At 67.5% G+C, this 26,647-nt stretch overlaps 1 protein-coding gene across 2 annotated transcripts in view; it reads left to right on the top strand.

The window, feature by feature from the left end:
* The window catches only part of AHDC1 (AT-hook DNA binding motif containing 1), a gene marked incomplete at its 5' end in the record, with an annotated part of 50,255 nt that extends 27,980 nt beyond the window's left edge, over positions 1–22,275 (top strand). Inside the window, 6 exons of one of the 2 annotated variants that reach the window (XM_084300528.1) lie at positions 12,913–13,018; positions 14,346–14,458; positions 14,565–14,608; positions 14,754–19,805; positions 19,940–20,665; positions 21,855–22,275. In XM_084300528.1, coding sequence (XP_084156654.1) covers positions 14,831–19,762 — 4,932 coding nt within the window. In that variant the 3' untranslated portion in view covers positions 19,763–19,805; positions 19,940–20,665; positions 21,855–22,275. Of the gene's footprint in view, positions 1–12,849; positions 13,019–14,345; positions 14,459–14,564; positions 14,609–14,753; positions 19,806–19,939; positions 20,666–21,854 lie in introns of those variants that run through there. The other variant, XM_084300527.1, reaches the window with a different exon arrangement.
* Positions 22,276–26,647: the final 4,372 nt, after the last annotated feature.

Genomic DNA, 26,647 nt, shown 5'->3' with positions numbered 1-26,647 from the left:
TTGGGGGCACGCCGTGCTGCTGGGGAGGACGCTGGGACTGCTGGGGAGCACTGGGGCGATGCCGCCGCGCCTGGGGGTCGCGCCGTGCTCCTCGCCCCTCCATGGCCGGCACGAAAGGGGCCGGGGAGGGCTGCACACACACGTGCAAGCCCCTCAGGGGTGCACACGCGTGTGCAAGGCCCATCCCGAGCCGGATTCAGCCACGTGGCCGCCGCTCGAGGCCGCAGGAGGAGCAGGGGCCGGAGAGGCCGGAGGGGCCGGGCGCGAGCACCGCTCCCCCCGCCGCGCGCGGCCGGGTGTAATTTCAGCAGAGCCTCAGCGAGGGGCAGGAGCAAATCGACCTTTTCACCCGTTTTCCTACCGGGGGGATTGCAGCCTGTTTCCTGTTAAACCTCGCCGAGAACCGGCTCCATCCTGCTGGCGAAAGGAGGGGGGATCTGGGAGAGCCCCGGCCGAGGTGTGGGGGGGGGTTTTGGGTTTCCCTCCCCGGACCCGTGGCGGCTCCTTCGTCCCGCTTCGTCCTCCTCTTCCTCCTCCTTCCCCTGCCGCTGTCCCCGTGCGAGGCTTCGGGCGCCTTGGGCAGCCCGGGGAGCGGGGAGGCAACGTGGAAAATTGCTGCGAGGAAGGAGCCGAAGGCGGGAGTGATAAATATTGAAAGGGTGGGATTTCGATGTAGGCTGCAACAGCTGTGCTGGTTACAGTGTCACACTATCTCTCCACAGGTTTACTGACCCATTTCCATTCACACGGCTGCCAGTATCTTAGCAACTGCAACAGTCCCCCAAGAACAGGCATATTGCCTGCTATTAGTGACTGCTGCAACTGTGTCAAGGTTAGCTCTCTCCCTCCAAGCCCTGCAGGGTTTGTTTTCCACCCAAAGCCAGCGCAGGCTGTTTGGTGGCACAGCCCTGGGGCGCCCGCCGAGGGTACCCGGTGTCCCCCCGGCCCCAAAAGCATCCCAAGGTGGTCCCCTTCTTGGGGCTGGCGGCCCCGTGGTGTGCCGGAGGGGTGCAGGATGGGTGCTGGGTGCTGGGGTGGGGTGGGGAGGGTGGGCGAGGGGCCGGGTGGGTCGGGGGGTGCTGCGGGATGGGGTGCGTGGCGCAGCCCGCACGGCCCCCGCTCGTCCCCGGTCCCCGTGGCGCTGGGGTGGGATTTGGGGAGGGGGAAACTGAGGCACGGGGGCTGCAGGGGATGGGGCAGGGGGTGAGGGTGCTGTGCCCAGCCCTGGGTGTCCCCAGGGTGGGTGGGCACAGAGCCAGCCCACAGCAAGGCGAGGGGCTTGCACCCCCTCTGCGCCCCCCCAAAACGCATCGGGGCCACCGAAGGCGCAGAGCACGGAGAGGGCAAGCGGCCAGCCTGCCCCTACGGGGAGGGAAACTGAGGCACGGGGACCCCGCACAGCACCCCAGGGGGGGCTGAGCACCCAGAAAAGGGGTCCTGGGATGGGGCAGGGTGGGTGCACCCGGCCCCCCCCCCCACCCCGATGCCGGCAGCGCTGCAGACAGCAGGCTCCACACGAGCGCAGCCGCGGGGACGGCTGAGAGGGAAGCCACAAAAATGATTTAAGGGGCTGGCGGGATTGATTTATTAAGAACAATTAAAAGCGCTAAATACGCTTAGCTCAGCCAGACGCCGAGCAGGGAGCCGGGGGGGCGGGGGGAGACCTGTCTGCTGGATCCAGAGGGCGAGGCTGGCAGCAAGGGGACCGGCAGCGCCGCGCGGGGGGACCGGGTGGCACCGGGCTGCGGTGGCGCAGACGGGAGGGGAAGGAGGAGGGTGCTGGGAGCAGGGGTGAGGGGTGAGGGCGATGCCGTGGGGTGCAGCACCTGTGGGTCTGATGCGCAGCCGGGGCTGGGTGCAGCACCCAAGGGTGGGTTTGCACCCAGGAGTAGGTTTGCACCCGGGGCTGGGTTTGCACCCAAGGGTGGGTTTGCATCGAGGGATTTTTGCACCCAGGGATTTTTGCACCCAGGGATGAGTTTGCATCCAGGGCCGAGCTTGCATCCAAGGAGCGGTTTGCATCCGGGGCTGGATTTGCACCCCACCATGGGTTTGCACCCGGGGCTGGGTTTGCAACTGGGGCTGGATTTGCACCCGGCGATGGATTCGCTCCCGGGGCTGGGTTTGCGCCCGGGGCTGGGTTTGCACCTGGGGCTGGGTTTGCATCCAAGGCTGGGTTTGCATCTGGGGCTGGATTTGTACCCAGCCCGGCAACAGATTCGCCCCCAGCTCTGCGTTTGCACCCAGGGGTGCGTTTGCACCCCGGCTGGAGGGCTCCTGGTGGGATGCAGGGGGACGGGAGAGCCCCAGGCAGCGCTGGAACCAGGCGAGCTGCGTCGAGCCGTTGCCAGCTGCCAGCTGCAGCATGCCCAGTATGCCCAGTAAGCCGTACTGGGCAGGCGCTGCGGTCACGGCCCCATCTGGCAGCGCTGCCCTGGGAGCTCAGCAAAGCCCCGTGCAGCTGGCGGCGTGCAGGGACGGAGCAGGGCTCGGGGAGCGTTGCAACACCACCAAACCCATGGCCCCGCAGGAAATCCCGGCCGAAAGCACCGGGAGAGTCCCCAGTGCTGCAGGGACCTGCCCAGCGCCTGCCTGGGGGCTGGAGTTTGTCCCCGTGGGGGGGTGCCCAGGGGGTCACAGCGTGGTGCCCAGGGGGTCACAGCATGGTGCCCCCACCCGCTGACACACTGGCGGGCTGCACTCTGTGTCCTCCCAGTCCCTGTTGGCTGCGTGTACTGGGAACACTGGTTTTGTCCCCATTTCTGCTGCTGGCTGTCCCCAGGAGGGTGCCCATCCCCATGCTCGGAGGGTCCTGGGCAGCATCCCATCGCCTTCATCCCTCCCTTCCCTCCTCTTCCTCCCTCTCCAGCCCCGTGAAGGCGTTGTGCTCATGGGGGCCGGGGTCTGTCCCACCACCACTACCCGTGGGGCCAGGGCTGGTGGCCTCAGGAGCTGCCCCCAGTGCCCCCAACCCCTGGCTGAGCAAGGAGGGTGCTGAGAGAGCAGGGAGCAAGATCCGGCCCCTCCCCTGGGCACTGGGGATGGGGATGCCCAGGGACCACCAGGGGACATGGCGGAGGGGGTCTGAGCTGCCTCCACCCCCCTGCACCATGTCCCCATCCTATCGCAGGGGCTTGGGTTGGATTTGGACCCCCGCAGGCATCACCTCCCCCTGCTCACCCCACCTTGGGGGCACGACAAACCCCCGTGTCCCCCCCCCTTTACGCATCCCCGGCGATGCGAGCCTCCTCCTGCTCCCCAAAACCCAGAGAGGGACCCCCCCTCGGTGCTGGGGGCGGTGGGAGAGGTGCAGGAGGGGAACAAAGCCCCGCTCGGCGGCTGGCAGGAGCCCGAGGCTTTCTGCTGACCCTGCTGCTGCTCGCCCTGACCCCCCCCTCCCCGCTGCCCCCACCCGCTCCTGCCGGCGTCAGCGCTTCCCAGCAGCTCCCAGGTACCGGAGCCAGCCGAGCGCTGGAGGAGCCGCCCCTGCCTCTGTGCCCCCCGTGCCACCAAAGGAAAAACCTCCCTGGGCACTGGGGGGGCTGTCCCGTGTCCCCCCGGTGGCACCGCGGTGGGGTGCAAGGGCTGCGGGTGCTGCGTCCCCGAGGGGCGCACGGCCCTGTGCCGTGCCCCTGCCTCATGGGGTCTGGGGACAACGAGAGGTGGTGGCACTTCTGGGGGGTGGCCGCAGCGTTCCCAGGTCGCCAGTGGGGCTGGGGGCTCTCCATGGGTTGGTTTCTCCCCGTGGGGGCCTCGTGCCCTGGGCTGGAGGACGGGACCCCAGCCCTGTCCCCAGCCTGGTGGCCGCGGTGTCCCCGGCGCTCTCCTCGGCCCCGTGCTGCTGTCACCGTGGGGGCAAAGCCGGAGCCTGTGGGGCAGGGAGCGAGGGGGGGCTGCCCCCCGGTGCCGTGGGCACCCACGGGGGGTCCCAGCACCCTCCCTGCAGGCCCGTGCCCGCGGGCACACCAAGCCAACCCACTTAGGGTCGTGCCACCGACCCCCGCAGCACCCGCTGGCGGTCCCCTCGTGTCCCCAACCCCACCCAGGTGACATCTCCCCCCGGTTCCCCCCCCACCCTCCCCAGCAGCGCGCGTGCCCGCCGCCGGCTGCCCAAGGGTTAAGGAGAGTTTGCTGCTCCTGCAGACAATTAGTGACATCTTTGCTGACAGCGGCACACACCGAGCTGCTCGCCCTCGCCGCCTCCCCCCCCGGCAGCACCCACCCGGCCGCCCCCGTGCCCCCCACGGCCCCCGGCTCCCGGCCGCCCCTCGCCCCTCGCCCCGGCGGCTTTTTCGGCTGCGGCACAATCGCAGCCGGGCGCGGAGCAGCCAGCTCCCCTCGCTGCCCTCTGACCCGCTGTTGCTGTGGAAACTGCATCCGACGTCGGATTACGGAGCCTGAATTTGCAGGCTCCAAACTCTCCCCCCCCCACACCACCACCACCACCCCCCCTCCCCCGTGCGCACACGTGCACAAAGCCCACCCCAAAAAATCCTCCTCGGGGTGCCCGCGCTGGGGATGGGCGCCTGCCTTGGCACCCGGGGTGCTCCCCTGCCTCGCACCCGGTGATGCCGAAGGTGCCGCCGTGAAGCCAACGAGGCCGTCGGTGCCCCCCCTTGCTCCGCCCCCACCCAGCACCTCCGCACCCCTGAGCATCACCCCCCTGGGTGCCCCCATCCCCGCATCCCGTGGCTGTGGGGTGCCAGGGGGACGAGCCGCAGAGCCCCCACCCCCCGTTACCCAGCAGCTTTTCCAAAAGGACCCCAAGCAGGGAGGGGGGGGTTCACCCCCAAAGCCCCAACCCCAAACCGTGTCCTCGTGGGCCCCCGACACCTCTGGGTGGCAGCAGGAGCCGGGCACCCATGGGATCCAGGGTCCCAGCGCCCTCACCCCGTGGGCACCGCATGCGTCCCCTGGGTGCGGGTGCCCCCGCCGGGGGAAGGGGTGCACGGGGGAGAGCGGAGCCCGTTTTGGGAGAGCTCTGTGGGCTGGGTTTGTGTCTCAGCATCTCTCCCTGCCACCCGGGGAGGTAGGAGCTGAATTAATCGCGATCAATTAGTGCTGCTTGCAGCCACCGGCTCCCGCCCTGCACCAGCTTTGTGCCGTCGCGCCCAGCATGGGGGGGCCCGGCGTCCCCAGCAGCACATGGGGGGGACCTGGGGGACCGCAGCCCCTCCGGACCCATGCACACACCCCCTCACTGGGGACAGGGGATGGGCAGGGACAGCGTGGGCACCCCGTGGGGATGTGTCGGGGATGCATCGGATTCGGAGGGGGCGGCGACGCGGGGGGCGCAGGGGGGGGACGCGTGGGCCCCCGGCGGCCCCGCTCTTGGCAGAGCTCGGAGCGGGGTGGCGGGGGTCCGGGCGGCCGGATCCTGCAGTATACTGCAGCAAATGCCCTGCAATCTGCATCCGAATGAGTCCCACCTTCCTTCCCCCGCAACGTGCTGCCCTGGGCTACAGCTAATCTATTGTGCGCTGGGCTGCAGCCAGCGCGAGCTGCAATACAGTAAATCCTTCTGCAGTATCCTGCAAGGGGACTGAGCCCAGCCGCAGCCGCTGCCTCCTCCCAGACAAAGCCTGGGGCCCACGGGGGGCCGGGGCGCAGCGCTGCTGCCCCGGATGGGGACGGGGATGGGGACACGCGAGGGCCGTGGGCGCCCGCGGCGGCTTCGTGCTGGCCGAGGTGGGAGGACGCGGCCCCGAGCGGGCTGCGAAGTTCCCCAGGGACTTTTCAAGGGACTTTTGGCGCTGCCGAGCCCCCAGTTCCACCCTCCCCAAATCCCTGCAGCTGGGGTTCACACCACGAGCCGTCCTCCGTCCCTGCCACCGCCGTGGTGCGCCCCGGTGCCGTGCAGGGGGCCGCGTTCCCACCCCGTGCGTGGCGCAGCCCCCTCGTGCCTCAGTTTCCCCCTGCCTGTCCCCATCCTGCCCGTGGGCTCCAGCACATGTGAACACCACTGCCCTGTGCCAGGGGGTTCTCTCGGATCCCGTTCTTATCGCCGTTCTCTCTGTTATTATTGTTATTATTGGGATGCTGGGGGGGCTCTGCGGCTCCGCCGGACCCGTCTTTGGAGAGCGAGGCATCCTTCAAAGGGAAGGAGCTCTGTCACCGCCCCACAGCAGCTGCGTTCTCCTCAATTAGAAGAGGTAATGAAGCAATTTATGGGCATCTACAAAGTGATGTGTGAGTGACAGGCTGTGTACGATGCGCGCCGGGGCTCTGCCGGCAAGTTGTGTTCTTCCAATTTTAATGGCAAGCTCCCCGGCGAGGGTGGGGGAAGCGCACGGCGCCGTGGAGGTGGGTGCAGGATGAGGCACCCAGCGGGGTACCAGGGGGGTACGGGGCGAGCTGGGTGCCCCCATCGCCATCCCAGGGGACCTCGGCCCCGTGGGATGTGCGGGGTCCCTGTCACTATAACGGGGTGGGGTGGGAGCAGGGTTTGGGGCCAGCACAGGGCACCCGGCTCCCCGGGGAGCACCCGCTGCACCTTGCAGTTTCCACCCGTGCCTGGGAGCGGCATCACCCTGCTGCCTGCCTCAGTTTCCCCATGCACACACGTGCCCCCTGCTCTGCTCGCACCGCCCCGCCTTGCTGGCACTCTTGATTTTTTGGGGACAAACCACAGGAATTAGGGGGCCTCGCGAACAGCAGCACGAAAGCGTTGGTTGCATTTCAGGGCCACCTGCTGTGCCCAGGACCAGCACAATGCGCCCCCCACGCATGGGGATTTAGTGGGGGTGAGCCTGGGGAGCCACTGACAGCCTCCAGGATGGGGGGGGCACACTTCTGACCCGGCTGTATTGAGGGGCTGGGGGTCCCCGTGCGCTGAGCACCCGTGGGTGCCACCTGGGTGCTTGCAGCACGTGGCTGGGAGGGCGCAGGAGGTGCTGGGTGCTGCGCCCCCGGCTGGGGGTGGGCGTGCGGGTGGGCACGGGGAGGGGTGTGGGGGCACAGCTGAGTGTGTGTGCGCCTGGGTGTCCGTATACCTGCATATCCGTGTACCTGCGTGTCCGTGTACCTGTGTTCCCGTGTACCTACGTGTCCGTGTACCTCCGTCTGTGTGTACCTCCGTCTGTGTGTACCTCCGTCTGTGTGTACCTCCGTGTCCGTGTACCTGCACGTCCCAGTAGCTCCGTGTCCGTGCACCTCCGTGCACCCAGCTCCGTGCACGTGCACCCTCGCAGACCAACGCGTGCACCTGTGCCCACGCACACTTGTGCACCTGCCCCCGTGCCCGTCCCGCGTGTGCACCTGCGTGTGCACACCCCTGTGCCTGCACCCCCCTGCCGGTGCCCGTCCCCGTGCCCAAGGGCAGCAGCTCCGCGCGCGCCCGTGCCCGGTGCTCCCCGCGCCACGCTGGCAGCGGCCCCGGTGGCTCCCACCCCAGCTCGGCCCCCGCCGGCCCCGCACCGCGCCGCATCTCCCAGGAAACAGGAGCTGCAGCCAGGAGTTTCCGCTCAACTCCGATAAAAAAAAAAAAAAAAATAGAAAAAAAAAAAAAAAGAAAAACAACAAAAAAAACACCCTGACACCAGCCCGGCCGTAAATCCTGCCCGGCCCTTTCTGCCTTTCTTGTCTAGCCAGTTTCTAAAATTGGCCGGGGGAGGCAACTGGCGGCTCCCCCCTGCCCGGACCCCCTCGGCCCCGCGGGGGCTGCTCCCCACCTGGCCCCGGGGCCGGCACCGAAGGGGTGCAGCGGCGATGCCGCGGGCTCAGCCGGCGCACCTGGCCCGGCACAGGGCCCCCGCCGCCCCCGGCCTCCCCCCGCTGCCCTTCCCCATGGCAGGGACCCACGGTGCCGTGGGGGCGATGGGACACAGGTGGGCGAGGGTGGCTCGGGAGCCCGTGGGGCACGTTGCCGGTGCTCCCCCTGGCCCCTTCGCGCCCTCCCCGGGCAGCCCCCCAGCCCCAGCGCCGGGGGAGCATCGGCTGTGCCGAGCGAGACCTCGGCACGGGCACGCATCCATCTGGCGCCTTCCAAATGTTACTGGCCTCGCAGCATCCCGGCCCCGCTTGGCGTTAACCCGCGGCGCACCGCGGCCTCGCAGCTGGCTCGGGGCTGGGGGGGAGCCGAGCACCGACCCCCCCGGTGGTCCCCAGCGGGGCGTCGGGGGCTGAGGAGCCACCTCGGGGTGCGTGCGAGGGGGTGGCACGGGGCTGGGGGACGGAGCCCGCTCCGTGCAGGGGCGGCCGCGGGTGTTACATGACCCGGCGTGGCCGGGCGCTGGGCAGGGACGCACCGGAGCTGTGACTCATGCTGTGGCTATAAGAGGGAGCGTGGGGAGAAAAGGGGGGGGGGCCGTGGCCGTCTGCGCAGCCTCAGGCCTGCCGGCACGCGGGGGGGGGGCCCGGGGCACGCAGGGCAAAGCACCCCACGACGGCACCGGGGACGGCACCCGCAGGGGGGGACCCGCGTGCCAAACCCCGGCACCCCCAAATTTCCCCCTTGGCACCGGGCTCCGCGCCCCAAAGGGCCGGCTGTCGGGGCGTCCCCGCGGTCCCCAGCGGGGAGGGGGCCGAGGAGGGGGCCAGGCCGGCTGCTCGCCTCCTGCGCCGGCTCAGCGGGGCGGGGGAACAAAGCTGGCACCGAGGGAAGCAGCTAAATTTAGCCCGTTTCCCTGCTAGCTCTGAACTGCGGCTCTCGGCTCCAGCCGGCCGAGGTGCCACCGTCTCTGCAGTCCATCTGTCGAGCGCTTTGGCGGCCCCACCTCCCCGGCCCCCCTCCCCGGCACAGCCCTACAGCCCCCCCCCCCCCCCGTGCGCCTGGCGAGGGGACCGAGACCCCTCCGGGGACAGGGGCTGGGGGGCAGAGGGTTGGTGTGAGGGGGCTGCGTCCGTCGTGGCCGATGGCACGGGGCTGGGGGGAGCTGGGCATCGAGGGGAACGTGTGGGGGGGTCCTGACCCCCAAAAAAAAGCAAGGGGAGCATGCCCGGGGGGGGCTGTGGGCCCCCAGGCCTGTACAGGGGAAAATGGTGATTGCAGGGGGGTGGAGGCGGCAGGGGAGGGGGTCGTGGCTGGGGGCTGTGCCGCCTCCCCAGCTCCGCGTGACCCCCCCCCGGCAGCGTGGGATGCGGCAGCGGTGCCCGCAGGGGGGCTGCGTCCCCAGCTGGGTTTTGGGGTGGTTTCGGCAGGGAGCTTCCCACAGTGCCTTGCTGCAGCGGGGTGTGGTTGGGGGGGTGCCAAAACCTGCAGGTACCCGGCGCCGCCAGCCCCTCGGTCCCACAGCTCCCCCCCCCTCCCCGGTGCCTGAGCACCCTGGGGTGCCTCGGGGAGGTGTCACCAGCTCTCCCCGCGGACCACATTTCCTTAGGGCGTTTGTCCCCCGCAGCACCCAAACCCTTCCCAGCGGTGCCGTCTCCCTCCCAAAGCACCGTGGGGGTCCGGCAGCTCCCTGCGTGGGGAGGGGACCCCAAAACCCCTCTGCTCCGGTGACCTGCGGCCCCGCGATGGGCAGGGGAGGCCAAGCAGCTCGGCTGGACCCCGTTCCCTGGGATGAAACGCAGGCACCATCTGCTCCCTCTCCTAATTACCACCGCGGCGCAGAGGGCGAGGCAGTGGGGGGAAGCGGCGACAGAGGGGATCGAACAGCCCCGGGAGCGGGCGATGGCCAAAGGCAAGGGGGTGTCAGGGCTGTTCGTGAGCCCCCACGCCCCCCAGCACCCGCTTGCGGCCACCCCCAGCCCCCCCCAGTCCCAAGGCACCACCACCACGCACCGGTGGCACCGCAGCGGTGGCCGGGGACACCCCACGGGGGTGAGGGGGGCGCAGGGAGGAAGAGGAGGGAGCAGGAGCCGTGTGCTTTGGGGCGAGCGTCGCGATGCTGAGGCCGGGGGGGTGGCGGTGGGGGTGAAACGGGGGGGTCTGCCCGCCCGCCCGACCCCCCGCACGGCGCGGGGAGGAGGTGGCCGGGGGGGGCTGGACGGAGAACACGGAAACCCTCGGAAAGCGCCTGCCAGGAAGCTGTCACTGGAGGGGATTTTCCATTGGTGTCAGCAGGCGCAGGACGGGCTCGGTGGGGATTTGCAGGGCGTGGGGGGGGCCGGGTGCGTGTGAGCGAGCGAGAGGGGGGTGAAAGCGTGCAAGGGGGGGCGGCAGCAGGCAGGGGGGAGCCCCCACGGTGCCCCCAAATGCGCGCGTGCAAGGGGGGAGAGCCGCCACCGTGCCCTGGGGGTGCACGTGTGTGTGTGAGTGTGCAAGGGAGGGGTGGTGTCCCCAGGAGCGTGCAAGGGGTGTGCGTGCACGAGTGGGGCACCCCCCTGATGCCACAATTTGGGGGGGGGGCACATCCATGGCGCGTGTGCAAGGGAGGAGCGAGCACACGCACCGGGGACGGACGTGGCAAGCCCGTGCCCGCAGCACCCGCGTGACGGGGGCGCCCAAAACGGGGGATTCGGGGCCCTCACAACCCACCCCTGGTGCCCAGGGGGCCGGGCAGGCAGTGGGGCAATCGGGGGGGACCCCCCCGCACCCCACACCAGCCCCGCGGGCATCTCGGCACGGGGTGGGGGGCGCGGGGCCGGCGTGTCCCCATCTGTGTGGCGGCTGCGTCCCCGCCGCCTGGCTGTCTCCCGGTGGCATCTCCGGCCCCACCCTGACGTCTGGGTGGCCTCGGAGCCGGGCACCAAACCACGGCCGTGTCTTGCGGGGCCGGCCCCTCCGCCGCAAGCTGCCGCGACGCCGGTGCCAAGCGAACCCTTCCGGGGAGGGGGCCGGGTGCCAGCGGCCCCGGGGAAAGGGGGGGAAGGAGGTGGGGGGAAGGACGCAGCCCCCCGTGCCCTTGCCGTGGCACCTCTCCCGCCCCGCGGCACCGGGTGGCCGTGCCACCCAAGCGGGAGCCCCCCCGGGAAGCCAGCCGGGGCCGGGGGGGTTGGGGGGGGGAGGCCGTGCCGCCTGCCTCCAGCCTGCGCCGAGCCTGAAACCGTTAAACTAATTAAAGATTTGCAGCAGCAGGATTAAGCCCGGGCAGGGGAGGTGGCGAGCCCAGGTAGTCGATTAGTTCACCAGGCGAGGATATTGGATTTCTGCGAGGCGAGTCAGCAGTCTTCGGGGGCTGTTATCTTTGCGAGGCTCCAGGGGTCAGGAGGTGGGATGCAGAGGTGGCTGCAATTCCTCCCCCCCGCCCCCCCGCCGCCCGCCTCGCCCGCCGCAGCGCCCGGCCTCGCCGCCTCTCCCCCGCCCGCCTCTCCCATCCATCTCTCCCTCTCGCTCGCTCCCTCCATCCCTCCTCTCTTGTGTGGTCTCGGCTGGTGTTTTGTAACCAGCAAGGAAAAAAAAAAAAAAAAAAAAAAGAAGGGAAAAAAAAAAAAAAAAAAAAAGAAGGAAAACGGCCCTACCCCTGGCTAGCAACCCAGGAATGGCGAAGTCCAGAGCGCCTAATGCGAAACATGTGGCAGCTGCCTGGGGCTGAGCAGAGGAGGTGAAAGTGAGCGCGGCGGCGCGGCGAGCATCCCGGCGCGCCCGGCTCCCTCGCCCCCAAATGGTGGCGGGGGGCCCGTGGGTGCTGCCCGGCCCCTCGGCTGGGTGGGGGGCGCAGGTGGTCCCGGACAGAGGGCGGGAGGAGCGCTGGCAGCACGCGGGGAGCGTCGCCCACCTTGGCACCGGCCGCGTGGCCCCGCCGAGACGAGGGCAGGAGCCCGGCACCGGGCAGGGTTTGGTAAGAGCCGGCGGCACCGCGCACGGCTGGGGGGGCGCGCACCCATGGGTGCACACAGCAGGGTGCCACGCACACCAGCAGGGAGCCCCGGGCATCCTGCTGTGCAAGGATTTGCGAGCTCGGAGGCGGCTCCATGCGCTCAGGGTGCGTGCGAGGGGCACCCCACGGCCCCTCGGGGGCAGCCGGGGCGCAGAGGAGGGGACGCGGCCGTGCCCCGTCCTCCCTGGCGAGCCGTGCGCAGCGTGTGCGGCAGGGAGCGGGTCCCAGCGGCTGTTCTGGAAAGCCTCCTGTTTGCTTCCTTCCTGCCTGACTCCCCTCCAACAGCTCTCAGCTCCGGGCACATTAGCAGATTCATCAGAGACTCGACCGGTCTTTCTAGCACATATTTTCCTGCTCCACATTGCCCTTGGTGTAACTCTACACCGTGCAGGCAACACAGCCGCGTTTCTCCGCTGGGCTGCGGGAGAGGTGCCTGCGCCTCCGTGCCAGCGCTGCGCCCAAAGGATCGCGGGGAGACGGGGAGGGGGCTGAGGACGGCCTGACAGGTTTGAATTCTCCTTCCCTGCCTTGTTGATAAGTTGTCACGCTAATCCAGACACCGGGAACAGCCTGGATCACGCCGAGCGGGTGCGTGTGGCTGGGTGTGTGTGTGTGTGTGTGTGTGTGCTGGGGGAGGGAGAGAACAGGCAGAGATTCACACGCGGCTGGGGGGGGAAAATGCAGCCAGACGCAGGCACAGCCGGACCTCGCCGGGCTGGGGGGGGCTCCGCCGTGCTCCCCCCGTGCCAATGTGCACGGGCACACGGCCCCCGGGCGTGCTGGCATCGTGTGGGCACCACTGGAGCAGGCAGCACGGATCCACGTGCACACGCGTGTGCACACACGTGCACATGAGCAGGAAACGTCGCACCCCGGGAGGACAAACCCGAGGCTCGGGGGGAGCAAAGGGGCTCCCAGCCCCAAATCACACCCCCGTGTGTCCCTGGGCACTCAGAAATGCGCCCCATCCGCGTCCCCAAACGTCCCCGGGGGGTTGCAAGCGTCGTGGTGCAGCCGGCGAGGCGTCGAACGCAGGGGGCGTGGCGCGCCCGGCCCCATAGCGGTGCAGGGCAGGGGGCTGGGGCTGTTTTTTTTTGGGGGGGGGGACACCGGGCTGATGCAGCGGGGGTCTCTGTGCTTGCTCGAGCAGATGGGAGCTCGGTCGCCTGCCAGCCCGGCGCACTGGAGAACGGTGCCAGCCCGCCAGCCGAGTGGTTCCCGCGCGCCCAGGGCTCCGGCCTCCGCCAGCCCAGCAGCGACGGCGACGGCCCCGACCGCAGCTTCAAAGTGAACCTGCACTGCAAGCACCCGCGGCCCAGGTACCCCGGGGGGGCCCTCGCCCCGGGACAGGGAGCAGAGGGTGCACCGGGGGTGGGGGCGGGCGGCAAAGCCGGCTGCTTCTCTGCCTTGGCGCTGGGGGGAGGCTGCGGAGCATCCCTGGGGGCTCCACGGCTCGGCAGACGGCTTGGCTTAGCGGGGTGGGGGCAAAGAGGGGTGCGGGGTGCTGGGAGGGGGCTGTGCCGTGGGTGTCAGCCCCGTGATGGGTGCTGGGTGCCCCTTTCCAGCCTTGGGTGCCAACGCCACGCGTCCCCGTGCGCACCCCGCAGTGCCACCCGTTTGCAGCGAGGGGAAACTGAGGCAGGGGGCAATGCGGGGGCCCTGGGGCTGCCGCCACGGGGTGGTGTCACCGCGGGTGCTGCCCCGCTGCAGTTCCCCGGGGGTGGCAGATGAACAGGGGGTGTCCCTGGGGGGGGCAGGGAAGGAAGCAGGGCTGGGCACAGGGCAGGGGTGGGGGGCCAGGGGGGGTGGCACACAGACGGTGCCCGGCCGGGCTGGCCAAGGGGCTGAGGTCAATTCCTGAGGCCACCAACTTCCCACGAGCAGTGGCCACGGGTGGGCTGGGAGGCGGGGTGACACCCCCCGGATTTTGGGGTGTCCCCGGTGCCTCAGCCTTCTCGTGCCACCCCGGAGCCGTGGCTCGGTGCGTCCCCATCCCGTGCCACGTCCCCAACACCGAGATGCCAGGGGGGGCACCACCGAGGTCCCCCAGCTGCGTGCCCGCTGCTGCCCGGGGAAGCCCCCCCACGCGCGCCCGTGGGCTTGGGGGCACCCCCACGAGCCGGACCCCCACCCCTCGTGCTTGGCACGGGCAGGGGGGCGCACAGCAGCCCTCCCCTCCCACCCACCCCCGAACAAAGAACTTTACTCCTCGCCCCCCCCGGCCCCTGTCCATCCCGTTGCCGTCCCCCAGCCGAGCCGGGCCGTGCCGGGCCGGGCCGGGGGGGGCGCACGGCGGGGCCGGGGCGGGGACCGGGGTGTCCGGGAGCGGGGCGGGCGGCTCGGCGGGCGGGCAGCGCGGCTCGCCGGGGACACCTAGCGGCAACGCGGCCGCAGGGCCCCCACCGCGCCCGCTCCCCCCGGCCCGGCACCCCCGGGGCACACCGCGAGGGGACGAGGATGGAGCCCCGGGAGGGGGTTGGAGGGGAGACGGCCCGGGGGGGGAGGGTTTGGTGGGGATGGGGTGGGGGGTACAAGGTGGGGTGGGAAGGGAGGGGGGGTGTGGGGGGTGTTAACCCGAGCATCCCTGGACCCGCGTCCCCTCCGGCTCCGTGGAGGGGCTGGTCAACCTGTCCCCTCTGTCCCCAGATCGGAGGCAGCCTCCCCCTGCCCCGCTCGCAGCCCCGACGCCAGGGTGATGGGCACAGGCTGCCCTCTCGGCTGCGCCGGCTCGGGAGCACCCCAGGGAGGACCAGCCCCTGGTATGTCCCTTGCAGGGACTGGCGCTGCGAACCCTGGGGCACGGGGGGGGGGGAAACCCGGGGACCCCTGGCTCGGGGCTAACCCTGCGCCCCGCTTCCTTTGCAGAGAGCTCACAAAGTGCAACAGCAGGAGCAGCAGCAGAGCCGAGGGTAAGTCAGCGCTGCGACGGGGCCAGTGGGTGAGCGGGGGGCCAAACGCGGGCACCCCCAGCGGGGAGGGAGCGGGCGCAGCCGGCCGCTTTGTCCGGCGGCGCCCTGGGGGGGGTCCTCACTGTCCCCTCTCTGCCCCGTCCAGGTCCCTGTCTCACCATCCCCGACCCCCATGTCAGCAACTGCTCGGCCAAGCGGCACGCGGGGGAGGAGGAGTTCAGGATGCGCGTGAAGCCCCCGGGCCCAGTGGTAACGACCAGCGTTGTGCGCGGCTCGCCCGACTACGTCCGAGAGCCCAAGTTCTACCCGCCGGGGCACCCGGCGCAGCGGCCCCCGGCCTGCCCGGCGGAGAAGGCCTTATCCTGCAGCGTGCTGAGCTTCCCTGAGGGCTCGTGCCCCGCGCTCGGCCGGGAGCACCAGGCAGGCTCGCTGCTGCACGGCGACCCGGCCGACCGGTGCCAGAGCGTGCACGGCGGCACCAAGGCGGCCGAGGACTTGCTGGGCTGCGCCGGCGAGCCCCGGATCCTGGGGGGCAGCGCGGAGGAGGCAGCCGCCCGCGACCGGGCGCCCAAGACCTTCCCCAACGCGACGCTGGCCTCGGGCCGCTGCAACGTCGACAGCATCGTCGCCCTGCTCCGGAGCAAGTGCGGCAACGGGCACATCAACCTCCACCCCGTGGTGCAGCTCATCGACATCATGAAGGACCTCAACCGCCTCTCCGAGGACCTCAAGAGCAGCGGGGTGCACCTGGACTGCGGCAGCCTCCGCGGCGGTGGCGGCGGCGGCCACGAGGACGGCCGCCTCCTGCCCGCCGACCGCGACCTCCAGTACAGCTTCTTCTCCTCGCCCTCCCTGGCCAACAGCATCCGCAGCCCCGAGGAGCGCGGGGTGCTCTGCAAAGCGGAGCCGCCGCGGCACCCCCGGCCCCCGGCCCGCGACGGGGAGGCCGAGGGCGGGGGGGGGAGCGCCCCGCAGCCTCCTCCAGCCTCCAAAGCGCCCGCGGAGGAAGCCGGTTGCTCGCAGCCCGACGCCGGCGACTACTCGGACCTGGCCGAGGCGGACATCCTGAACGAACTGGCCTCCCTGGCATGCCCGGGGACGCAGCTGCTGGAGTCGCAGTCGATGGAGGCGCAGCCCCAGTTGCTCCCGGCCCAAGAGCTGGACTCCCAGTCCCGGCTGCTGGATTCCCAGTCGCTGGAGTCGCAGCCCCAGCTGCTCGATTCGCAGAGCTTGGAGCCGCTGCCGGAGTCGCTGGAGCTGCAGAACCTGGAGCCGCTGGGGCTGCAGTCGCTGGAGCCGCTCTCCGAGTCGCTGGAGCTGCAGTCGCTGGAGCCGCTCTCCGAATCGCTGGAGCTGCAGTCGCTGGAGCCGTTGGCGGAGCCGCTGGGGCTGCAGACGCTGGAGCCGCTGCCCGGAGCCCTGGAGCCGCAGCTCCTGGAGGCGCGGGCCCCGCTGCTGGCCACCGAGCCCTCGCTGCTGGAGGCGCAGCCGCTGGGGCCCGTGCCAGAGCTGCTGGAGGCGCAGGCGGGCACCGGGGACCCGCTGCGGCCCCACGGCCTGCAGCCCCGCCTGGGGGGGTGTCCCCTGAGCGGCGTGGTGAAACGCGGCCCCTGCGGGGGCCGGGGGGCCGGGAGGTGCGGCGAGGACCACCGCAAGTACGCGCTGCGCCGGACTGACAAGCCAAAGATGCTGTGCCGCAGGAGGAGGGCAGGGCGAGGGCGCCGGGCGGACGTCGCCCCCGAGAGCCGCGTCCTGCCCCTCGCCCTGCCCGCCGAGGTGCCCCCGGGGCCCGAGGAGCCCAGCACCCCGCTGCTGACCCCCCCGCCGCCCCCCGAAGCCCTGGACTCCGACGAGGTGCCCAAGGCCCCTGTGGCGGGGAAGAAGAGCAAGTGCCGCGGGGTGCGGAAGATGGTGGTGAAGATGGCCAAGATCCCCGTGTCGCTGGGGAGGAGGAACAAAACCACCTACAAGGTGTCCTCGCTCAGCAGCAACCTGAACCTGGAGGGCAAGGAGCTGGCGGCCAGCAGCTCCATGGAGCCCACGCCGCTGCTCAAGATGAAGAACAACGGGCGCAACGTGGTGGTGGTCTTCCCCCCCGGCGAGATGCCCATCATCCTGAAGCGCAAGCGGGGCAGGCCCCCCAAGAACCTGCTGCTGGGCCAGGCCAAACCCAAGGAGCCCGCCCCGGAGGTGAAGAAGAGGAGGAGGAGGAAGCAGAAGCTGGCCTCGCCCCAGCCCTCCTACATCGCCGACACCAACGACAGCAAGGCCGACTACTCGGACGTGCTGGCCAAGCTGGCGTTCCTCAACAGGCAGAGCCAGTGCTCGGGGCGCTGCTCGCCGCCCCGCTGCTGGACGCCCAGCGAGCCCGAGTCCATCCACCAGGCCCCCGACACGCAGAGCATCTCCCACTTCTTGCACCGCGTGCAGGGCTTCCGCCGGCGCGGCGGCAAGGCGGGCGGCTTCGGCGGGCGCGGCGGCGGGCACGCTGCCCGCGCCTCCCGCTGCTCCTTCAGCGACTTCTTCGAGGGCATCGGCAAGAAGAAGAAGGCCCCCGCCGCCGTGCACGCCGACCCCGTGCACCCGCGCAAGAGGGGCCGGCCGGAGCCCGACCCCGTGGGCAAGCCCAAACGCAAGCGGCGGACCCGCAAGAACGGGGTGCTCTTCCCCGAGCAAAACCCCGGGCAGAGCTTCAGCGACAGTGCCTCCGAGTGGGCCGGGGAGAAGGGCAGCCCCTGGGCCCCCCACCACGGCCACGCCGCCGGCCAGCCCAGCCGCAACTGCAGCTACCAGGGGGCCGAGGCCAGGCCCTTCCACGCCGCGGCGCTGGAGTCGGGCTCCTCCGGCCGGGCCGGCTTCTACGCCGGCAGCGCGGCGTCCTCGCAGGCCGAGGTCAGCCAGGAGCGGCACAGCCTCTTCACGGGGTATTTCCGCTCCTTGCTGGACTCGGACGACTCCTCCGACTTGCTGGACTTCGCCCTCTCGGCCTCGCGCTCCGAGTCCCGCAAATCGGCGGCCGCCTACACGGCTCCCCCCAACGCCCTGGCGGGTCAACGGGGGGGCCTGGCTGCCTACCCGGCCCGGGGGGGCAAAGTGGCGGCGGCGGCGGCTGCCCCTGGCGCAGAGGCCGCTTTCCACGCGGCCATGCAGGGCCGCCAGGCCTTCCCTCCTGGCCGCCCCGCTGCTGGTTATGGGGTGGCACAAGGAGCCTCGGAGTGCCGCGGCGCTGAGGCCTTCCCCAAGCTGGTGCCGCCCTCGGCTGTATCGCGGTCACCCACGGCGCACCCGGCGGCCAGCGGCACCCCCGGCTACCCCCAGTACGGCGGCTACAGCGCGGGGCAGAGCGTGGCGCCCGCCAGCGTCTTCCCCCCGGGGAAGCAGTACCCGTCGGCGCAGGACTGCCCCACCAGCAAGGACTGCAGCTTCGCCTACGGCAGCGGCAGCAGCCTCCCGTCCTCCCCCAGCAGCGCCCACAGCGCCGGCTACGCGCAGCAGACGGCCGGCCCCAGCCTGCCGCTGGGCAAAGCTTCCTTCTTCAACAGCGCCGAGGGCGGCCAGTTCTCCAGCGCCGCCCACACCCCGCTGCGCTGCGACAGCCGGGCCAGCACCGTCTCGCCCGGAGGCTACATGGTGCCCAAAGGCTCGGCCTCCTTCCAGCCCTCGCCCGAGAACTGCCGGCAGTTCCCCAGCGCGTCCCAGTGGGCTTTCCGGCAGGGCTACGGCGGCTTGGACTGGAGCTCGGAGGCCTTCAGCCAGCTCTACAACCCGGGCTTCGAGTGCCACCTCAACGAGCCCAACGTCATCCTGGACATCTCCAACTACACCCCGCAGAAGGCCAAGCAGCAGACGGTCTCCGAGACCTTCTCCGAGTCCTCCTCCGACAGCACCCAGTTCAACCAGCCGGCCGGCTACCGGCGCGCCAACAGCGAGGCCTCGTCCAGCGAGGGCCAGTCCAGCCTCTCCAGCCTGGAGAAGCTCATGATGGACTGGAACGAGGCGTCCTCGGCCCCCGGCTACAACTGGAACCAGAGCGTCCTCTTCCAGAGCAACTCCAAGCCCGGCCGGGGCCGGCGGAAGAAGGTGGACATGTTCGACACGTCCCACCTCAACTTCTCCTCCTCGTCCTCCTCCTCCTCCGTGTACCCCTCCAAGAGGAGCACGGGGCCGCGGCAGCCCCGGGGCTCCCGAGGGGCTTGCGCCTCCAAGAAGGAGCGGGGAACGGGCAAGGCCAAGTTCCCCACCAAGTCGCAGCCGGTGAACCCCCTCTTCCAAGAGAGCACGGACCTGGGCTTGGACTACTACAGCGGGGACAGCAGCATGTCCCCCCTGCCCTCCCAGTCCCGGGGCTTCGGGGTGGGCGAGCGGGACCCCTGCGACTACGCCGGGCCCTACTCCATGAACCCCTCCACCCCCTCGGACGGGACGTTCGTGCAGGGCTTTCAGAGCGACTCCCCCGGCCTGGGGCAGCCGGATTTGGAGAGCAAGCACTTCCCCGCCCTCCCTCACCAGCTGGCGGCCCCCGGCCAGCAGACTGTCTTCGAGGCCGGGCTGCAGAAAGCCTTCTCGCCCAACTGCTCGCCCACGCTGGCCTTCAAGGAGGACCTGCGGGGGGGCGACCTGCGCAAGCTGCCCGCCTGCGACTCGCTCAAACACAGCATGCAGGGGGGGGCCCTGCCGCACGCCCCGCACATGGCCTGCCGCGACCTCCCCATGCCTCAGCCACACTACGACTCCCCCAGCTGCAAAAATCCCCCCTACTGGTACTCGCCCAACGCCAGCACCCGCAGCCCCTCCTCGTACGACGGCAAGGCGGGGGCCGGCATGCTGGTGGACTTCATGGGCAGGACGGACCCCTCGTGTCTCAACCCCCACCTGAGCAGCCCGAGCGGCGCCCACCCCCCCAAGGGCGAGAAGGAGCCCTTGGAGATGGCCCGGGCTCACCACCGAGGCCCCTACGCTTGCCCCCTGATCAATGACTTGAATATCTCCCCCGTACCGAGGGACTCTATGCTGCAGCTGCAGGACAACTACAGGTACCCCAGTTTTGCACCCCAAGGGCACCCCGTCATGGCCCCCGCCCAGAAGAGCGGGTTTTTGGGGCCGATGGTAGAGCAACAGCACCCCGAGGACACTTTTACGGTCACCTCATTGTAGTGTCTGCTGACGTGCCAACCGGACAACGAGGTTTTGTTACAGGGTAGGTGCGGGACCCCCCCTCACCTCGGGGCAGGGGGTCCGTGGGGTGCTGAGATACTGGGGTAGGGGGTGGGGGGGCACGGGGCGCCCGGGCCCTTCTCACCCCCCCGCCCCGCTGTTGTGTTTCTCTTGCAGAGGTAATTTAGCCAGCACTTTTTTTCTGGAACACTTTTCAAGTTCTGTATTTAACTGGGATTGGAACCGTTTGTTTGTTTTCTAAAAAAAAAAAAAAAAAAATAAGAAAAAAAAATGAAAAGAAAAAAAAAGGGAAAAAAAGAAAAAAAATGAAAAAAAAAAAAAATAAGTGAAGCGAAAGAGAAAAAAATAACGGAAGAAGAGAAAAGGAAGAGAGAGACCCCCCCCACCCCAGTTTTTTTCCCCCCTTCATACTAAAACCCGCTCCGTCTGAGAACGCCCCGGCTCTGCTTTCCGGACTGCCGCCCCCACCTCCCGCCCCGCAGCAGGACAATCGGACGGACGGACGGACGGACGGCCAGCCAGACGGACGGACGGCCAGCACCGGCCCCCGCCGAGCCCAGGGCAGAGCCGGCGAGCAGGGCAGGAGGCGGCCACGAGACCTGGGGGGTCAGCGGCCCCGAGCCCCCTCCCCGGTGCCGCGGGGACCCTCGGCCGCCCTCGGAGGGTCTGGTTTGTGGTTTTTGGTTTTTTTTTTTTTTTTTGCTTTTGTTTTTGTTTTTTTTTGTTTGTTTTTGTTTTTTTTTTTTCTGTTTTCCTCCCCGTTTGCTCGCTTGCTGGGGGTGTTTTTCTCACCGGATGACGCCGATGGGTGTTCGGGAGAGCTGGCCGCACGGAGACTTTTGGCAGCTTCGCCGTGGGTCTCGGAGACGCAGCCGGCGCCCAGTAAGTGCCACGTGCGCCCCGCTGGTGCCTCTCCCCAGATGGCCGCGGCACCTTTCGGGGCTGCGAGCACCCATGGGTGCTGCCGGTTGGTGGTGTCCCGTGGCCGAGCACCAAGCCGGAGACCTCGGCTGCCCCAGGGTCTGTGGGTGGCTGGAGCGCGGGGTGCTCGGTGCCGGTCCCCAGGGTGCGGGATGCTGGAGGTGGGGGCAGGTGGGGGCTGGACCCGGTGAGGGGGACCCCAGACCCCTGGGTATGTGGGTGCTGGGTGAGCGGGACCCCAGATCCTTGGGCAGGTGGGTGCTGGGTGACTGGGACCCCAGATCCTGGGTTTATCGGTGCCAAATGGGGGATTTTTGGGACCCCGGACCCCTGGGCAGGTGGGTGGCAAATGGGGGAGAGCAGGACCCCAGATCCTGGGTGTGTGGGTGCTGGATGGGGGATTTTTGGGACCCCAGACCCCTGGGCAGGTGGGTGCCAGACCCCTTGGCATGGGGATGCCTGATGGGGGGTCAGAGGGACCCCAAACTCCTGGGTATGTGGGTGACAAGTGGGCATGTGGGACCCCAAACCCCTGGGCAGATGGGCGCCAAATGGGAGATTTATGGGACCCCAGATCCCTGGGCAGGTGGGAGCCAGACCCCTTGGCATGGGGGTGATCAATGGGGGGATTTTGAGACCCCAAACCCTTGGGCTTTTGGGTGCCAGATGGGAGATTTGTGGGACCCCAGACTCCTGGGTATGTGGGTGCCAAACAGGGGCATGTGGGATCCTAAACCCCTGGGCAGGTGGGTGCCAGACTCCTTGGCATGGGGGTGCCAGATTTGGGGCATGCGGATCCCCAAACCCTTTGGCCTGGGGGTGCTGGATATGGGTTTATGGGACCCCAAGTCCTTGGGCATGTGGGTGCCAAATTTGGGATGCACAGGACCCCAGGCCCCTGGGCAGGTGGGTGCCAAATTTGGGGTGTGGGAGACCCCAGACCCTTGGGCATGTGGGTGCCAGATTTGGGGCACGCAAGACCCCAGACCCCTTGGTGTGGGGGTCCCAGATGGGGGGTTTGTGGGACCCCAGCCCCCTGGGCCACACGGGCAGCACCCATTCGGCCACGGATCCATCCCTCCTCCACGAAACCGGGCAGGGGGGGCCGGGGGGGCGTCCGGACGCTCACCCCTGTCCCCTCTCCCCCCAGGCAGCCCAGCCAGCGAAGCCCCCGCGCTCTCGGCCCCCCGAGCCCACCCGACGGCCCCGGCCACCGGAGCAGAGAGGAGAGGAGGAGAGGAGAGGAGGGGGCCGCCGCCGGTGCCCCCCGGCCCCGCCGCCCCGCTTCGTCGTCCCCCCCCCCGGCCCCCGCCCCGGCCGTGGCGCCGGCGCCGCGCTCTCCTCCCGCCAGAAGCAGAGGGACTCTTTGGATTTATTATTATTATTTTTGTTTTTTTTTTTTTTAATTTTTTTTTTATTATTATTATTTTATTAAGTTTCGTTTTCTGCACAAAAACCAGCAATTGTAAATACTTTTGAAGAAAAGGAGAAAAACAAAAAAAAAAAAAATGTTTAAGGAAAAAAAAAAATTTAAAAAAGACGAAAATTCACAAAAAAAAAATAAATAAAAATAAATAAATAAAGGAGAGCCACACACCTGGGAGAGAATCAAAAAGTGACGGAGAATAAAAAAATAAATAAATAAAAACTGAAGCGCAAGAGAGGCGGATATGCAGGAGAGAAGAGCAAAAACCCCACCAGTATGCACTGAGAAAATTTATTTACAGATCGATCGACAAAAAAAAAAAAAAAAAAAAAAAAAAAAAAAGTAACAATAACCTATTTATTGTATATAATGTTTTATTATAAATCGTGTCTTGTATATTGCATTCTGTACATCTGCTGTGGTTTTGTGGTGTGCAACTTCCGCATGGGTTCCTTGGGTTTCCGTTGCCTTTTTTTAATGACGATGATTTTGAGTTTTATTTTTATTATTATTAATAAGGACGACGCGTTTTTTTGTTGTTTTTTTTTTTTTCCTCTCTTTTTTTTTTTTTTTGGCAGTACACACCCAAAGATCCGAATTTGTATAAAAAAAACGAAAAAAAAAAAAAAGAGTTAAAAAAAAAGGAGTTAAAAAAAAAAAAGGAGTTTAAAAAAAAAAAAGGAGTTTAAAAAAAAAAGTTAAAAAGTGAGTTAAAAAAAAAAAAAAAAGATTTAAAAAAAAAAAGAAAAGAAATCAATAACACACCCTCTTTGTGGGGAGGGGGAGCTGGGGGGGGGCACGGGGGGGCCGCTCTCCTTCCCGCGGTGACGAGCTCAGGGTGTGCGTGTGCGCGTGGGTGCCGGGGGGGGTCGGCTCCTATTTTCTCCCCAACCCTTTCCCTCTGTCCCCCCCCCTTCATTTTGCCCTTTCCCCTTCATTTTGGCTCCCCCCCCCCCCTCCTTCATTTTGCTTCCCCCCCCCCCCCCCCTCCCCAAACCCAGGGTTTGGCAACTTCTGTACAGCTTTGTGGATTGTGCAAAAAAAAGAAAAAAAAACGTAAAAAAAAATTGACCGACCCCTCCCCAAAAATGAAAACCGGTGCAAAAAAAAAAAAAGGGCAAAATGCCCCAAAAATAAAAAAAAGAAAAAGGGGGGGGGGGATTTAAAATAAAATAAAATAAAATAACCTGGTCAAAATAGCAGCCCCCCCTCCCTCCTCGTGTCGCCCCCCCCCTCAAGCTGACCCGCGCAGTGCTTGTGCTGACCCGGCCGGAGATGCCGTGGCCCCCCCCCCCCCCGGAGAGCCCCCCCGGCCCCCGCTCTTGCCCTGAACTGGTCTTTTTGTGTATTTAGGAAGGAATTTTTCATAGGCACTTTTTTTATATTAAAAGAAACCTATATATTGAGCCGTGCCGCTGCGTCCTTGCTTCTCTCGGGGGGGGCGGCACGGCCTCGCTGCGCCAAGGAGGGGGGGGTAAAAGGGGAGTTTGACCCCCCCCCAAGGTTGGGGGGCTCAGCCCCAGCACGGCTACAAGGGGGGGGAAGGCAGCGAGCAGGATGAGGCCCCGCAGTGGGATCCCTCCCTTGGGGTCCCCCAGTGGCACCAGTGGGCACCCGCTACTGGGAACGATGGGTGCCAAACCCCCCCCCCCCACCCCCCTCCCCACGCCCCCAGCCATCAGCACCCACGGGTGCCACCCCCGGTGGGTGACGGAGGAGGCAGCGGCTTGGGGCTGCGGACAGGTTGAGGGCCAAAAGGGCTAAAAAAAAATGATTTAAAAAATTAAAAAATAATTAAGAAAAAAAAAAAAAAAAAAAAAAAGCAACTTCCAGGAATGGGCAGCTCAGCCCTGCAGCATCCTTTTTCTTTTTTTTTTTTTTTTTTTGGGGGGGGGGGATTTTAGGGATTTGAGGGGGGGGGGCAGCAGCTACCTGTGGGTGGGAGAGGTGAGCAATCCCGGCGGGGTCACGGCTGCTGCAGAGCAGTGCGCTGGGGGGGGGCCTGGGGGGGGGGAAAAAAAAAAAGAAAGAGGTTGCTATGGAGAGCAACACACGGCGCATACTGATGGCTGGGGGTGCGGGGGGAGCGGGGCTGCCAGCACCACGCCGCCGGGCTCCAGCATGGCTGTGTGGGCGAGGGAGGGGGTAAAAGGGGGGGGCAAGGTGTTTTGGGGAGCCCTGACCCCCTCCTCGCCACGCTGGGGGCTCGGCATCCACGCCCCCCCCCCCCCCCCCCCGTGTTCCAGGGCTGCGGTGCGTGGCTGGGTGGTACCAAGTGAGCGTGGTGCTGTGCAGCCCCCCCCCCAAAAAAAATAATGGAATAAAATTGTTATGGGGTGGGGAGGTGCCCCAGGGGGTGCAGCCGGGTCCCCGCACCCCTTTATAGGGCCGGGGTGCTGGGAGGGAGAGGAGAGGGGGGTGCCAGTCCTGCCCCCCCCCCAAGGTGCAGGTGGTTTGGGGTGTGGAGGAGGCTGCGTTTCCACGGGGCAGGGGTCAAAGTGGGGGGGACACGGCTCCCCTGCGGTCCCCCCCATCACCCTGGGTGCCCCCCGGGGTCTTTGGGGTAAAGCTGGGGGCGAGGTGAGGGTGGAGGGGAGGGGGCGGGGGGGGGGGGCTCTGCTGGTGCATGTGATGCTGCAGTGTCCCCATCCCTGTCCCCGGGGACCTGCCATGCTCACTGCCTGCGGGGTGCACCCCTGGTGTCCCCATCGGGGTCCCCCCCACCCCCCAAAGGCTCATTCCCTTGGGGATGTCGGTGGGGGGCACCCAGCCTTGGCACCGTGGGGAAACTGAGGCAGGTGAGGGGGGGCCGTGCCATGGGTGCCCTGCACCATGCACCCACCCCGCGGGCACTGCACCCATGGGACCAGGGCCAGCTCCGGGGGCTTTGGAGGGCACCGAACGCTTCTGCATCGACCCCAAGCCAACACCTTGCCCTCCCTGTGAGCCATTTTCCCACCATTTCGCCTCTTTTTGGCTAGCAGAAAGCAGCGAGGGGGCACGGAAGGGGCTGGGGGGGGTCGTGGCGCCCACCTTCCTGCGCTAACGAGGGCCAGACCGAGATAGTGGGGGCAGAACCGGGAAATGAATCCCCCCCGGTGGCATCACCCATCTGGGCCGTGCCCCGGACTCGTTCCCGGGGTGCAGCGTGACTCTTATATTTTATTTTTTTTTTAATAAATGCAATGAAATCCATCGGGCGGGCTCTGCGGCTGAGGAGCCTGGCGCTGGGGCTGATCACTGAGGGTTTATCAGCACGGCCCAGCGGCTCTGCCACCGTGCCAGGCTCTTGGCTGGGTCTCGCCAGCAGAGGCTGCTTGGGGGGGGGGGGCGAAAAAAAGGACAAAAAGCCTTCAAAATTTGGAGGGGAAACGCTCGCTTCGCCCTTTCTTGATTTGCGCATTGAAGTTTGGGGGGAGCCGCTTGCAGGGGGTGCAGCGCCAGGATTTAGGAGCTTTTGCCCCCAAAATCAGCAGCCTCGGGTGCTGTGCGCGGTGCTGAGCGAGGCACCGAGGCGCTGCGGGAGGAGCAGGAGGAGGAAAGCCCCGGCTGTGCCTGGTCGGGGCCAACGGGGCCATTTTTTAATTAAGCAGCCCAAACGTCGCAGCCCTGCTCGGAGGCGGCTCGCTGCCATTTCGGCTTCTCCCATTCCCTCGGAAACAAAGCAGGAATTTGCCTCCCCTCCCTGCCCTCCCCTCCCACCTCCCAGCGTGGGGACGGAGCCCGGGGTGGGGGGGGGGACACAACGAGGCCGTGGAAATGCCCCCGTTCCAAGGGGATCCAGGAGCAGGGACGGGGACGGGGCTGCGCACCTGGCACGGGGCGGCACGCGGGACCCCCGTACCCACCCTAATGGGGGGGACCCTCTGTGCGCCCCCCCGGTGCCAGCTGAACCCCGACACCGGGCTTTCCATCACCACCAGGACATCGGCCCCGGTGCCAGGCGTGCCACCGCAGGTCACCCTCGCTCTGCTTCGCCCCAGCAGCGATTTTGGGGCCGCGGCAGGGCCCAGCCTTGGCACCGCGCGGGGCCGGGGACCGGCGGCGCTGTCTGGAGCTGCCCAGGAGATTTGGACACCCCCCCACACACCCCCCAACCCTTCTCCTTCAAATTAATGGCTGTGCCGCGAAGAAAATTGAAGCCATTATTCTTAGCTCGCATCCTTTATACCCACGAACTTCAACCACTTGACATGCTAATCACAAGCTAACGAGGAAGGGAGGCGATTTCCCACGTCAGACCTGCAATCCAGTGCATCTGGCAGCCCCTGCCCGCCGCCAGCGCCCCTCCGAAGCCCCCCCCCCCAGCTGCTGGCAGCCCCCGCTGGCCGAGCCGTCCTCGTCCCCTGCTCCGGGACAGCCCCGGGACAGCTTTGGGAAGGGGGCTGCGGGCAGGGGACGGTGGCGGTGGCGGTGTCCCCGGGACGTCCCCAGCGCGGGGAGGGCCCCCTGCGCAGCAGCGGGGGCGGCGCGGAGCCCAGCTGCAGCACCAGACCACCCCTGCTTTTCCCAGAGGA

This window comes from Netta rufina (genome assembly GCF_964035555.1).
Source record: "Netta rufina genome assembly, chromosome: 23".
Classification (NCBI taxonomy): domain Eukaryota; kingdom Metazoa; phylum Chordata; class Aves; order Anseriformes; family Anatidae; genus Netta; species Netta rufina.
The sequence above is the reverse complement of the archived record's forward strand: the minus strand, read 5'-3'. Positions and strand labels throughout refer to the sequence as shown.